The following is a 15,420-nucleotide window of genomic DNA, read 5'->3' as shown; positions in this document are numbered from 1 at the left end:
ACATTACATTTACTAATATCTATGAAGTACTGTTCTGTATAATACAGAAGAAACAAATAATGTTGAAATTCTTTCCATTCAACAACAGTATCAGCAGAGAATGTGTTACTCATCTACAAATCTATAACTAGTACTAAAAAATATGCATTTTCTCCCAATGGAAACAGTGCAAAGTTATCAGAAATTAGAGAGCCAATCACCAAAGCTTCACTTAAAGCTGTTAAAGAAATATTGGTGGCCTTCCCATGCTCCGTGTGAACACACTTTTAATTGCATCACTCCTCATTTGTTTACCCATCAATAGGCAGTAGTAGTGGACACAAGAAAGAAATCAAGGCTGAACTGAAAGCACACCATAGGTCATATTATTTGCATATTCACATGCTATGCATGCTAACCCATTGGAGCCGTCCTGAGACACGGTGGGCGTATGCTCAGGACGGCTCCCTAGCACCTACCCACGGGGAAGCACTGGCGCTCCCCTGTGAGCCACCTTTCATGCTGCCCCCACCAGAGAGGACAGAGGAAGCCCTCCCGCTGCACCCCACCCCCGTATATATTATATATATATGCTGAGCAAAGTTGGTGATGTATTATATACGGCGGCTTCAGGCCGTAGAGGGATCGCGCCATCCGGGACTCATTATGGATGCATACAAGGTGGAACTTTCTTCTTGTGAATGGCACAGCAGGTTAAATATTAAAGCAGGCAAAGTCCGATCTGGGGGCTCAATGGAGGGCTGAAAAAAAGTATCCCTAAAAGGATCAGCGCAATTGGACCCACTGGAGGGTTTTAAATTGTGCAGCATTGAACTACGAGAACCAGCGTGCAATGGGAAATACTTTGAAAACCAATGGCACACCGGAGGCCAATAAAAGGTATTTAAAGCACGCAGGGAACCGTCAGTATTGCACGTAACGTAACGAATGCGAGTGATTGCCTCTGAGGAAGAGGTAAAAGACTCTGAAACGCGTCAGGCCAGGGATGTTACGACGGGATCGGAAGCTGCCTGTTTGCATTTAAATAAAGGATGTTCCTCACCTGCAGTGTGTGCGGCCTCATTTGCTGAGCAAAGTTGGATATATATATATATATATATATATATATATATATATATATATATATATTGCAGGTGGGGAGCAGACCCTTGGGCAAGGGTCACTCCTCTTTGAGGGGCATTTTGTGTGGCTGTTTCTGCCCCCCTGGAGGGGCAAATCGACCCAAAATTATTTCAGATGGCCTACTAGGCCACCAGGGATTTCTTTTTATATGTTTGTGGGGAGCGGCCCCTTGGGCATGGGTCGCTACACTTTGAGGGTCATTTTATGTGGCCGTTTCTGCGCCCCAGGGGGCAGGTAGGCCCAAAATATTTTAGATGGCCGCCTAGGCCAACAGGGTTATTTTTTTTTATATATAAATGTTTGTGGGGAGCGGCCTCTTGGGCAAGGGTCGCTCCCCTTTATGTGGGTGAATATTGTGGCCGTTTCTGCCCCTCTTGGGGGCAGCTAGGCCATATATGTTCAGGCCCATCTGTTCCCAAGGGGGGCAGAAGCCTTTAGACACAAGGGATTTTTTAAAAGATGGGGAGCGGCACCTTGGACAAGGGCCAATCCCCTTTTAAGGGTTGAATATTTTAGCTGTTTCTGCACCCCTTGGGGCCAGATCGGCCCTGTGCTTTTAGGCGCACCTACCCCCCAGCTTGGCTGATAGATTGTGTGTGGACTGGTTCATTATTTACATATGTGATTGCAATGTTTTATTTCTCCTTTTTATTCAAGTGCAAAGCTTTTTGTTCTGGTTTGCAGTTTCAGCAGTGGTTGATCTGCAGTTTTGCGTAGTTGCATTTATTTGGTAAGAAAAATTTTTTTTGTTGTGTTTACTCCAAATTAGTAATATCGGCAAACATGAGTGCATTTGTTGGAAGTGGTGTCATACCAGCAGCATATTTAGTTTGTGTTTTGATCTTGAAATTCTTTACGTGCTCGTGTAATTTTATTTTCTAGTGGACATTGTTTTTTCTTGCTGTGTCTGTGCAGAGTAGGTGGTGGTGAGTCCATCTGCTTCTGACGAGTAGTATAGTTTGAGTATATAGGTCTTTGTGATAAAGCCACATTGTTTATTACTTATTCTACAAAGTGTTTGTTGTTGTTGACTTGTTTGACAAGCTACCTATGTTAGTGGTTGGTATGCTTTTTGAATCTTCCTCTGACCATGATAATGAGACTGACAGTGCGTCTGAGGAAGAGGAGGAAGTGCAAGATTCTAGCAGTGAGTTCTTGGTCCACGAGGAATCATCTGATGATGAAGCTACTCTCAGTGCGGATGAAGTGCCTGTTTTAGAGGAGGATACATGTGTCAATGGTGCAGCAAGAGGCCGGGGCTGCAAGGCTTCCCATTGGAAGTGCTGGATTCTGGGTGGATCCAAACATGGTGCAGCCGGTGTGGCCTGCCTTTAGTGGTGATGCAGGGTGTAGAGTGAATTGTGAAAATGTTTTGCCTATACAGTTTTTTCAGTGGTTTATGGATCATGTATTTTTGCCTGAGATTGTTGAACAGAACAGTATTTGAGGGACATCAGTGACAGACCTACGCCCCACTCTAAAGCTACCTGGTGGACTCCCACAAATCTGGATGAGATGAAGAAGTTTTCGGGTTTTACTTTTTTGATGGGCTTGATAAGGAAGCCGTCCATGGCTTCATATTGGTCTACCAGTCCATTGATGGCAACGGACATATTTCCTGCAATTATGAGTTGTGATCGATATTTACTTGTGCTTTGGAAACTGCATTTTGTTGATAATGCTTCGGCGTTGTCACAAGATCACCCTGACTCTGACCTTTTTAAGATTCAGCCTGTTCTTGATCACTTTGTAGATCGATTTTCAGATATCTATACTACAAGGAAAGAAATAGCTATTGAGGAGTCTTTGGTCCTGTTCAAGGGTCCGAGAGTAGGACAGGAGAAGTCTATAATTTCCGTGTGTAAACAGGTAGAGATTCCTCTATTGTATCATTTTACTATGGAGACTAAGGAGAACGCTGCGTGGTAGGACATTTGTGCCGGCACGATGATACTACACAAAAATATGTGGAAAATGAGTGTTTTTTTAGCTAAATTTAAGGTTTGCAGGGGATTCTGGGTAGAAAAACGTTGGGGGATCCAGACCAGCCATACCTCCCTGGACTCCACCGGGTGATTAGTTTTCAGAAATGTGTGGGTTTAGTAGGTTTCTCTAGATAGCCGCCGAGCTCGGGGCCAAACACCCAGGTACCCCCCCTGCAAAACCAGATTGTTTTGTGATAGGTAATTTTGAAGTCTCCTCAATAGGTTTTGGGCCCTTGCCTGTCGCGGGTACTAGGAAATTAGTGTCAGCCCGGTGTTCGCACTACTTTCCCACACAGCTATTTGAGAAAAACTTTATTTTTTTCAGCAAAGTTTGAGGTTTGCAACGGATTCTGGGTAACAGAACCTGGTGAGAGCCACACTAGTCACCCCCTCCTGGATTCCCCTGGGTGTCTAGTTTTCAAAAATGTATAGGTTTGCTAGGTTTCCCTAGGTGCCGGCAGAGCTAGGGTTCAAAATGCACAGCTAGGCACTTTGGGGGGGAAAAAAAGGGTCAGTTTTCACTGTAAAAATGTGGTGTGTCCATGTTGTGTTTTGACCCATTTCCTGTCTCAGGCACTAGGCCTACCCACACAAGTATCGGGAGACTTCGGGGAACACAGAATTGTAGAGCAACTGTTATTACCTATTAACTTTCTATGCATCTTGGCCTTCTAAATGTAAGAATGTGTAAAAAAGTCACTTTGAAAAGTGTCCTATAATTCACATGCTGGTATGGGTACCCACAATTTCAGAGATGTGCAAATAGCTACTGTTTCTAAACACTATATTTTGATTCCATTTCAGAAAAGCATAGGTGTCCGATACCTATTTTTCACTCTATAAGTTACCAAATGAATTGCTATATACCCTGTACATAATGAAAAACCATTGGAAGACGCTGCTCAGTTATTGGCTCTGGGTTCCTCAGGTTCTTGGTGAACCTATAAGTCCCATAAATCCCCAAAACCAGAAGTGTCCAGGGGATGCAACAGTATATTGCTTTCAAAAATCTGTCATTCTTAGAAGAAGTTACAGGTGAAAACATTGGCACAAATGGCAGTTTTTTTCAACTCATTTTCAATTTTTCTTATTTTTAACAGTTTCTATAAAAATAAAAATAAACCTTGAAGGATCTACACAAATGACCCCTCGCTGAATTTGGAATTTTGTCATCTTGTCTGAAATGTATAGCTTGCAAGGATCCATTTTTGCTTTTATACCCATTTCTAACACTAACTGGAAGTAGGTTGAAAGCACAAAAAAATAGCAAAATAGGCTATGTGCCATTTGCAGGGTGAAAAAAAACATACGCTTTCTTCTGCAGCTCCTCCCTCAACCCCCCCCCCCCTACCTTTAGTAATATTGCATATACTGAGAGGTGAAGGGTCCAAAGAATGCAGCATGTAGCTAAGAGTTTCTACTAGGGAAGACCACCTCAGGAGAAGACCAGATCGTTTAGTCCATAATGTGCCAGTGCAATCTTATTTCTAACACAAGAGGTATTTTTGTTTTAAAGTTTATTGTGGAGATAGCTGTACTGTTATTTATTTATATGTAAGGCTTAATTACAAGGTAATATGTTGAATATTTGTGCCAGACCTATTACAGTAAAGCAGAGAAAAGTGACTAAAAAGCTTTCACAGTAGTTTTTAAGAAAGCTGAACAAAAAATAAACCATGTAAGTGTCCAGATAAGCAGGTGGCACCATTGATGATGCTCTGCTGCACATTTTTTACAACTTGTTCCCAAATCAGACATGAATGAGAAGGAAATTTACTCTGGTGTTCACATAAATTGTTTAATATTCAAGTAATTTGTTCGCAACCAAAGCGTGGAAGCTCTCTGCAATTCTAATACTGCGCGCAAAAGCACCACTTTGAACAGTTAAATTAAATATTTATTTTCTTTTAGAAAGGTTCACTTAGTGGGCTCACCCCTTGCAGTCAGTACGTGTAATACAAGGGCACGTTTTATTTAGAAAATGCAGGCGGGAAGACAAGGAAAGCCATGTGTGCCTGAAATGTGGTATGCAAGGTAGCACAAACATGATTACATTTCTGAATTCATCTAAATGCGCTGATAAAAACAGATAAAACCAAATATTAATCTTCATTTGCAAGCCAACTTGCAGAGTGTGTATTTTTAATAAAATGCCGCCCTCTCCGATAAAATACACATTCGAAAACACAAGACAATATGCTTTGGCTGTAGTGTGCAGCAGCAAATAAAAGGCAGGGCATTATCTGTGGCTCCATAATGTGCCCGTACAATCTTGTTTCTAACACAACAGAATGCACTAGATTTTCAGAATGGTATTGAGGATATAGCTGAATGCATTTTTACTTATTTATATATAATTTGGCCCAGAGCAGTAAGGCTTAATTACGAGGTAATATGTCAAGTATTTGTACCACACTTATTTTAGTAAAGCAAAGAATACTAGTTAGTTGTAAGCAATTTTTGAATAATAAACAATTTGATTGAGCTTACCAAAGTTTGAATTCTGCAAATAAAACGCTGTTCACCGCTGCGCCTTAGTTTAGAAGAAGTGTTTCTGTGCCACAGGTACGGACAAGACTTCCTGAAGGGGCTAAACATCAACTTATCCTACTCAGGAGACTGAAATTTAACTCTTGCACCAGGCTAGACCTGTCCACGATTTGTAGCCGCACTAAGCCGGGAAGACGGTAGTGTGGAACCGGGCAGAACAAAAGAAAGCAGTTGTACCTCCGGATGCTGCTGCCATGATTTAAGATGAAGCGCGGCGGCCGACACGCCGATCTTAAACAAAAAGTTTGAAGCGGCAGCAGGCATACAAAAAATAAAAGAAACGCAAATAAAAATGTTAACACTATGTCCATAAAGCGGGTGTCATGCTGAAGACGGGAGGGAGTGGCAAAGAGTTTGCAATGCCGCCACGGCCTAAAAGAAAGTAAACAAAAAAATGAATAAATTGTGCTGTGAGTCGCAAATAAGAAAAGGGAGGGGGGTTGTGGACGCCAGTTAAATCACTGCTTAAAAGAGGCAGTGCTATGTCTGACTGGATATAAATGAGGCAACCTCAACAGCATGTGGTGCCTGCTTCAGAAAGACGTTAAGTAACTAGGTTCCCCTGAAGTGCCAATGAAAGCTACAGAGAAAGGACACATGTAAGAGTGGCTGTCCTAATGGTAGGTAACAGGTGAGAGGGTGGTACTAAGCAGGGACTACTAAGCCTATTGACAAATCAAAAGCCACCATTTACAAAGGACAGGAAGAAGAGCCAATTGGAAAGATAGGCGGAGCTCAATGTCCATATCCTGAATACAGCATGTCTGGAAGAAATAACGCAAGCGCTGCCTAGGCGAGACCTAAAAAGATAAAAGGGCAGAGTAGGAATACCCTGGCCCCTTAGCATTGGTGTTAAAGATGTCCCAGAAGGACCCCGCCAGTGCTAAAAAGCATATTTTTTAAAATGTTGTGGCATAATGCCTGCGCTTGTTGAAAGAAGAAAAAAAAAAAAAAAGCCCCCTGGATGTAATCTGAGAAGGCAACTGTTAAATCACTGACCAGGTCATGTGTAATGTAATATGCGAGTTCAAGCCGGGCATCGCAGGGGCGTAGGTTATAGTTGGCTCAGGCGCCACGGGGGGCGGGGGGGGCGCACACACACACACACACACACCCCCCCCCCTCTCCTGTAAAATGCTGTTGCTGAAACGCGTCGGCCATACTTGCACCTTTGTAAAAGAAAACAAGCATTTGCAATGCAATAGGTCTCGCATTTGCGAGAGTTTAAGCTATTGGCATTTTAAATGACAATGCCTTTATTTATGTTTTAAAATTCAACACGTAAATAAAAGGCATTGCCATTTACAATGCCAATAGCTCAAACTCTCACAACTGCGAGGCCTATTGCATTGCAAATGCTTGTTTTTTTAAATCTATTTAGAGCTGGTGATGCCCGGTGTGACAATGTTCGTTAGCGCCCCCAATGACCACCACTACGGATTCCCTCACCGCCACCCTTTAACAGTGCCCCTCAAGCCTCCATAACCACACTCTCTCTGACGCATTTAAGTTAGTTATATAGCGCCACCCATACCAGTGTAGGGTGTCTGAGCACTTTGTCTCTGTGTAACGTATGTGGGATGCAATCAATCATATGTTAGTAGATGAGTGTATAGGAAATGTTACATAAGCCAGTGGACTACAAGGTTTGGGAGTGACGTCATCCATACTGGTAAGCAGTATAGTTTAAGAGTGCTTGGTCTAGAGAAGCACAAACTAAGGGGCATATTAAGAATGCGGCGATAACAAATTATCGCCGCTTTTGTGGCCGTTTACGGCCAAAAAGCGGTGATAATTTTAGCGCCTTATCAGCAAAGACATGCTATTGTGTGTTTTGCTGATTTTGCTCCCGTTTCCAGCACGCCTAACTTCGCATCGCTAATGAGATGCAAAGTAGGCGTGTCTGTGGAAACAACATGGGTAAATATCGCGAAGGCAGCTTTGCAATATTTACAATGCGGGGAAGCGACTATTTTAATCGCGCTAAGTATGCCTTAACGCAGGAATTTAACGTCTGTTAAATTCCTGACTAAGGCATACCCAACATGGGAGGTGGATTCATGTGATATTACCACAGGGTCGTATCATCAAGCATATCGCCGTTTTACATGGAACATTGCTGGAAAACCAGCAATGTTCCATGGAAAAGGGCGCTATTGCTGGAATATACATCGCCATGGCGGTAAGCGTTGTTAATGCAACGCTAGCCTGGCGAAATATTCCAGCGATAGAAACAAATGCGGTATACAAGGTCAGCGATAATTATCGCTGCCAGTTGAAAATATGCCCCTAAGAATTTAAAAAGAAACACCATATTGGGGGGTTCTGTTTGATAATAAGAATCGAGTTCTACCCAAATTAACCTTTTTTGCAACATTAATCTATGCACTAATCTATTCTTTGCAGTGTGCATGCAGTTCTTTGATCAAAGTTAATAGCTCACTGTTCTATATTCGGATTTTAACTTCTAAATTCCAAGTAACAAAAGGATGTCTCGTTTTAAAAGTAGTAACCACTGAGCAATTTACATTATATGCAGTTTGTGTTGTGCTTGGCACACTTTGTCTGCAGCAGACATATTAACCCTCTGTGCTACCTTACAGTGAGTCAAAACCTCAACTAGACAAAACTTTGATCTCTCTACATGAAGAACATTTATTACTAGAGTTATCTTGACAGTTTTATTGTTGCCTGGAAATTGCTGGAGTCAAGGAACGTGGCAGCAGGTGCTTTAAAACCATAATAAACGTGCAAACATGGTGCCCCCTTGACCCCCACACTGAAGTCAGTACCTGGTGCGGTGGCACCAACCGCACCGCCCCAGAGCTGGCCCTGTTAGTCTCCATCACCGTGTTGCCTCACCTATTCCCAACTCCTTGCTGTTCACTTCCAGTTGCTCCCTGCTATCACTTGCACACTCCCCAGAACTGTGTTGCGATCTGTTGTGTCACGGTCTATTCCCTGCCTATCCCCCATCCATTGGAGCCTGAACACGACAAAGCTGGCTGCCCGCCACTTTTGAGTATTGGGTTTGCCAATGCTTACATAACTACCAGCCAGGCATTGGGAAAGGCAATGTTGGTAGGTGGCGGCCACCTTGAAATCATCATGTATTTCATTATTCAACTGTTCCCTGATGGCCATCACATCATGCTGCATCTAGACGCCTCATTTAGATACGATTTGAGGCCATTTTGGAATGGTGCAGCAATATAAAGTGCAAAATACCATTCCGAGCCGACTACTTGCCATGCTATTAACTCGTATTTTTTTTATTGCAGTTGTATTTAAAAAGTACACAATTCTTTAAATAGATCAGTAGCATTAGTTAAAACATGGAGCAAAGTTCTGTACATGTGGGCTGAATTATATTAATCACCGTGTAGAATTATTTTTATAGCTTACTATAAAATGATCTTGCGTTTATACTGGCAACAACTGTATGATTCATTTGTGTTTAAATGACCTGACTTGAAATTCAACAGAAAGATTTTTACAAAAAACATGCATGGATCTCCTTAACGGAGCGAGGACACCAGCTTAGTCACCCCCAGGTCCTCTGGTTGAAGGGAGCGCACATTAAAAGTGTGCCTGTATTCCGTGCAGCGCCTCGCAGCTGCAGGAGGGTTTCACGTCTGAAGACCTGCACGTCTCTTGTGTTAACGATAATAAAGGTTTCTCTGGGAGGGGTGCAGAATGTGACAATATCATCTCCTGGAGTTGTAAGAGTGTGACCAAGTCATTCTGTGACATCAACTTCTTACTGTATGCCACTGTGTGTACGGATCGGTTTCACTGCTGCATCTTTGAAGAATTTCACAAAAATATCTTCAGCTTAAACCGTTCAAATGTTTCCAGAAACGTGGTCCGAAACAGGAACAACAAGCACCACCGCTAAACTAAAAGCGACCGAGCTGCAAATAAAAAAAATTTAACTCGGCATAAGCGTGTTTTGTAAGGGTTCAATTTCCAAGTGCTTTCTCTTTCAATAAAGGGAATTTATTTCCAAATGAAATGCGCCCTGGCTTCGGAAAACGAGGGTGAGAGAGGCAGGGGAGTGAGAGTAGAGCAATATAAACAAGAGCGCGTGGCGACTTTAATTACAAACAGATGGCCCCTTTCTATAGGTCACTCCTAGAGCAGCGAATCGAGCAGAGCATCAAAAGGGCTGGGTGAGAAGGGAGGGGGGGAATGGAAGGAGCAGAGCGGCTAAAGTGAAAGGAAGCTATAGAGCAGGGAGGGGGGAGTGGGAGCAGCTGTGCACGTGCATGTGATCGTGCACTCAAGGTTTAGGCCAGCCAAAAGAGTGTGGGTAGCACTTTGAAAATCCCACATATAAAATGTCTCTTCGAGCCTTTGGGTCAGCGAGACCTAAAAAGAGTGATTCACCGTGTGGCAGGATTGGTGTGCCTCCTTCTTTCTAGGTTTTCAGTGTTTTGGAAAGGTGATCATATGCGCTACTTTGGTGTGTATACATACACATGTGCTTTATTCTGTCGAGAATAAGATTTGATCATTATCAAGAGCGCGGTAGCTCTGAAGAGATGCTTTGATATATACATTTTTAAAGCGTAGTCTAAGTAAATGCTAAAAGTGAAGCATGGATGACAAATTCATCTCAAATCACATTGTTTTATTTCTTTAGCAAAGCACTCACCCGTAGAAAAATCCTCTTTTTTCTTGATCATGTGATCCTTAGTAAATTTTACTCTCTGGTGAGCTTCTATGCATGTTTTACACAGCCACTCCCCACATTCCACACAAAAGCCAATTGCGCTGGCATTATCTTCACAGCTAGTACACACCTAAAAAGAAAAACAATATTTAGCTCATCATATATTTGCAACTTGATACAAGATATCATGTGTGCAGTGTGAAATGTTGATCATTGCAAATGAGAGTTGGGAAGAGCCATTATTTAGTTGGGACAGACTCAAGTGGGTTATGATGTTTTTCCACTTGGTCAACAATGATTAGTACATTAAGACAGTTTTGAGGAGAACAATAGAGCAGCAGGGAGTTGGGGTGGGTGGAATAAGTTACGGTACTGGACCACAGTATATGGAAAAGGAATAACAGAAACCAATGACTGGGGCTAGCCAAGGCAGTTGGACCGTTTGCTAAAGGGATGATTAAAGATAGAACTCAGACTTCAGGCATCAAGTCAGGGGGCTTCTCATTACTCTGCATAAAACATTCTAGTATATTAAAGCTGTAAATAAGCTAACCAATACATGGGTAAGGGTCTACTAACAGATTAAGGATGTATAATGAAATGAGTTGTATGTCTTTAGCGTTCTCGCAGTTACCCATTTTGTTCACTAACTTGTTAAGTATGGTAATCATTCTTACAATCTGTATTATAATAATTTATATTAATACATGTAACTACTGTTAAATACCAATACTGGTTTGTGTGAAGTGCTTTTGTGTGCTATCACCTACAGGTTAGAGATTCTATGGCATGTTTGTTTGGCTCCTAACTGCCTTACTAACAAAAGCAGAAGAAAACGAAAGGGATGCGACAACTACCAGTTTTCAGTGCCTCCAAAAAGGATGTAGTTTACAACTGGGACTTAGGAAATGTACAAGGTATGAACCCTCACCCTACTCAGGAACTTTCTACCCCAAACATTTTGCACATTCAAACTTCAGATACAGGTATTTCAGAGATAAGTGTACAACATTGCCTGGGACTATCCAGACCATGACAGGTCATTTAAAATGTGGCCCGTTGTGGAACAATTGTCCACCAAGATACCAGAGATTTATACTCCTGGGAGGAATATGGTGGTTGAGGAATTGTTGATTCTGTACAAAGGGCCGCTGCTTTATAGGCAGTACACACAAAGGAAAATTACTGGTTACAGCATCAAGATGTATATATGTTGAGTGACAACTATACTAGAGATGTGACAAAATGAGATATGATCTGGTGGCTTCTTCACCTCTTGATAAGCAAACAAGGGTATGGGGTTTACATGGAGGCTTCAAAGGCACAGTCAAGGCACCTGAAGATTATTCAGCCATGGTCTATACTTTCTTTCCACACAAGTGTAGAGACTAAGCTGGTAGAACTTTCCCACACTTGTGGCATTCTCACAGAGGACAGATGGGTGCATCCAGTGGTTACAGGGTTTGATTGCACTCTGACAGTTAAGGCCTGGTCTCTCTCCCTCAATATCTCAGAACATAAGAAATATAGAGCGGTATCAACACTAAAGGATAAGGGCGCAACAGGCAGGCCTTACCTACTTATCAGCAAGGTTTTCTAAGCAACATCTTTTTGACGAAGAAGTACAAAAGCTTTTGCCCCGTCATCAAGCTCTGAGAGCTCAACAAGTAGTTGGTTTGCGGTCACTTCAATAAGGATAGCAAGATTCGACCTCAAGGACTCCTACTTAGTGGTCCCCATCTTTTCCTCTCATTGCAGGTTTCTCCAATTCCTGTAGGGCTAGCGGGTGCTCCAGTGCTCACTCACTCACCCTACAGAAGACAGTGCATCTTCCACAATATCTGAGATTTGTCACAAATATTGAAAATTTAGAATTGATACACCACAGAGAATGACATTTTTGGAGATTACGGTGAATTTCATAGAGGTAACCCTGAAGCTACCCCAGAGGAAGATAATGATGATGCAACAAAAGGTTGAAGAAAGCCCCAATACTGAAGATGAAATTGACACACCCAGTAAGAGTTAAGCCTGTTGGTCTCATCAATCCAGGAGGGACACTAAAGAAACCCTCCAGAGACTTAACGCATCTCAATGAGGAGGAGAGTCGTGTGCTCTGAACCTGCGATTTTTGGCCAGGGCAGAGACCAAGTGGAATCTGACCATGAGGAACTCTGGAAGAGAAGGGCGGTTTTGGTTCAACACCGGATCGGGTGACAGAGCTGGATGGCAGAAATTTGGGCTGGGGCACCCAATGAGGCACGTGTGCTACAGAAGGTCAACGGTCCTCACAAAACCTGCCTAGATCTTTTGATGGTCAAGTACATAGCCAAAGACACGGTCTACTGATATGTCCTATTAAAAACTGATTAGGCCTCTGCAGTGAAAGAGCTAAATGATCGGAGGGAAAAGACCCAATCTGAGGGCTTGACAGTTGTCAAAGGATTACTGGTACTACTGACTGTAAAACCAGGTTGCATGAACAGTAGAATACCTTCTAGGCCATCAAACCCTGGTAGTAGATTGGCAGTCCAGGCACGGGAGGGGCTCCAGCACATGGAGACTTGGCCCAGTGTTATTCAGGGCCCTAATGGCAAAGTGGAGTCTGTGAGAAGCGGATCTGTTCGCACCCATGCTGAACACAAGATTCCCTGAGCATTTCAGCTGGAAGCCAGATCTAGCAGCAACAAGAGTAGATGTGTTCCTTCAGTGCCAGGGATCAAAGATCTTCTATGTGTTCCAGCCCTTCAATACAATTATGAGAATAAATGCCATAGTCAGGAGGCAGAAAGCACCGTGATTTGATTACTTTACTGCGGAGGTCTGGACTCTGGCTTTCAACTGATACGAACATTAGTGATATTCTGCCGCAATATCTGGAACTCCTAACTCACTACTTAATTCTAAAACTTTCCTTCCAATTGTTGGTGCAGAAAATTCCAAAGGGGGTGGTGGCAGTCTATCCTAGGATTGTGGAGCAGTGGTCCAGATCTCCATGGAAGATGCGGTTAATACTGATGCCTGGAAAATAGCTGTCCACATGCTGAATTTTAAGTAAAAAAAATGGCACATTATGGTTCAGGTAAGAGAACTATCTATGCATTAAGGACAACTATTTCATTGGGACACAAGGCAATATGTAATTTCCGAGTTGGAGAACACCCACGCGTTCACAGGCTTATGCGGGAACTTATATCTCTCGGTTCTCATCAATCCCAAATACTCAAATACATGGACATAAATTAAGTCCTACAGTGTTGTCTGGCATGGTCTAGAAGAAAGTACTGCTCTTGCAACAGCTTTCAAAGCTGCCATGTTTAATATACTCTAGAACAAGTGAAGGATGTTCAAGTACTGGAAATGGAAGGTAGGGTGATTTTCCCGGAAAGTTTTGCCTACATCGTGGCTTGAAGTACAACACATTTCCTACCCAGCGTTTTGGAACACCCTATGTTGTGTGTGGTACAGAAGTGAATAGCCTATGAACTTACGACTGAGGATGTCCGACCTGTGGGAAACTAGACAACTTTTGATTATTCTAAAGAAACCTTCTATGGAAATATCATCCCATCGAAAGCTTGGTGGGTTTGATGGGCTAGGCAAGAAGCTTATAACAATGTTTCATTCTGACAAAGGATGCACAATTACCTAGCTAATGTGAATTTAAGTGTCAATTCTATTAAGGACAGAGGCCACGCTCATCCCACCTCATCTGAAGGCTGCTGCCGGTTAACCCTCTTGCCCCTGAAAGATACAGATTAAGAAAAACTATATGCCTCGAAGCTTCAAATGTGCTGACTTGTATAATGAGAACAGTGACTTTAACTATGCAGATTAACTATTCTGAGATACTGCTGTAGTATTCTTTCTCGCCCTGCATTACTATCGGGCCAGGAACAAGAGTGAGACCTGGATTTGGTCTTCAAATGTTTTCATGCAGAACAGATGATATGGGAGTACTCAAGGCTTTTAGATATGGTCTGTTATGGACTAACTGGTTACTGTTTAGGATCCAATTTCATGTGCTTCTGAGAAAGTGTCCTTTATGGCTAGTTGCTTTTTTATCTTAGCTTGTTTATGTTGCTGAGTGGAGTAAGAGAGAATTGATATGCATAACTAACCACCTCAATTAAAACTTTTTTCACTTTTGCTAGGTAATTTTGCACCCTATATTCCCCAGTCTACTTTACATACAAATGCACAAAATCCGCTGTCTGAATCACACGGTTTTCATTGATGTTTAAGATAACATTGCAAGAAATTCAACTTGAGTGAATTAAAATGTTAAATAGTAAGAAAAAATAAAAAGGTAGTAGCCGTGGGAATATTGCACAAAGAGTAACTTGACAACGTTGAATGTCTATGCATTATTTAATAATCAAAACAAAGACCAAACAAAGAAGGTCTCCTTGTACTGTTCGGATTTCTCATCGGAGCTGCTTGGCGATTCAGATGTATCTTTTACAAAATAGTTATCCACCAGGTCTATTTGTCGGCATTCTTGGCGGCATATTGGACATCTGATTACGCCAACTATGAAAATACAAGAAAAGTGAAAGGAAAAAAAAGTTTTGCAGTTTCCTTAAACAAGGAAATAAACAGAAAAATGGTGCAATAAACCGGCGATTCCCAATAAATTAATTTCAGGTTTTATGAAATTGACATGTTACTTTTTCTTCGCAAGCATCGAAATCCATTATACTGTGCTTGATAAATTAGGAGGTAAGATTATGCATCTATGTTTGTATGTGCATATTTAGGTTTCTCTCTCTCTCTCTCTTCTATATATATATATATATATATATATATATATATATATATATATATATATATATATATATTCACATGTACATGTTGGTCTATACATATGAGTAAACACAGAGTTAAAGTTTTGTCTTCAATTTTCAAGAGTATTTTACATTAAAGGTTTCTAAAAATGCTTAAATGTGAAAATTATAAAAAGAAATCCATAATTATGTAGAAGGTAATCAATATTTAAACTGCTGAGTGCTAAGGACATGTTAAACACGCAATCAGCAACAGCACTTGGGTATTGGGGAAGTGTCCATCACGCACTAACATCGACCC

The 15,420-nt window shown here is 41.9% G+C and overlaps 1 protein-coding gene across 2 annotated transcripts in view; it reads right to left on the bottom strand.

The window, feature by feature from the left end:
- Positions 1–15,420, bottom strand: part of TRIM33 (tripartite motif containing 33) — a 695,715-nt gene that overhangs the window by 664,101 nt on the left and 16,194 nt on the right. For both annotated transcript variants that reach the window (XM_085652097.1, XM_085652090.1), the window contains exons 2-3: positions 14,749–14,865; positions 10,315–10,464 (exon numbers count right to left, since the gene is read on the bottom strand). In XM_085652097.1, coding sequence (XP_085508223.1) covers positions 10,315–10,464; positions 14,749–14,865 — 267 coding nt within the window. The remainder of the gene's footprint in view (positions 1–10,314; positions 10,465–14,748; positions 14,866–15,420) is intronic.

Source organism: Triturus cristatus, chromosome 1_1 (assembly GCF_964204655.1).
Source record: "Triturus cristatus chromosome 1_1, aTriCri1.1, whole genome shotgun sequence".
NCBI lineage: Eukaryota > Metazoa > Chordata > Amphibia > Caudata > Salamandridae > Triturus > Triturus cristatus.
This window is presented reverse-complemented; position numbering and strand designations above follow the sequence as displayed.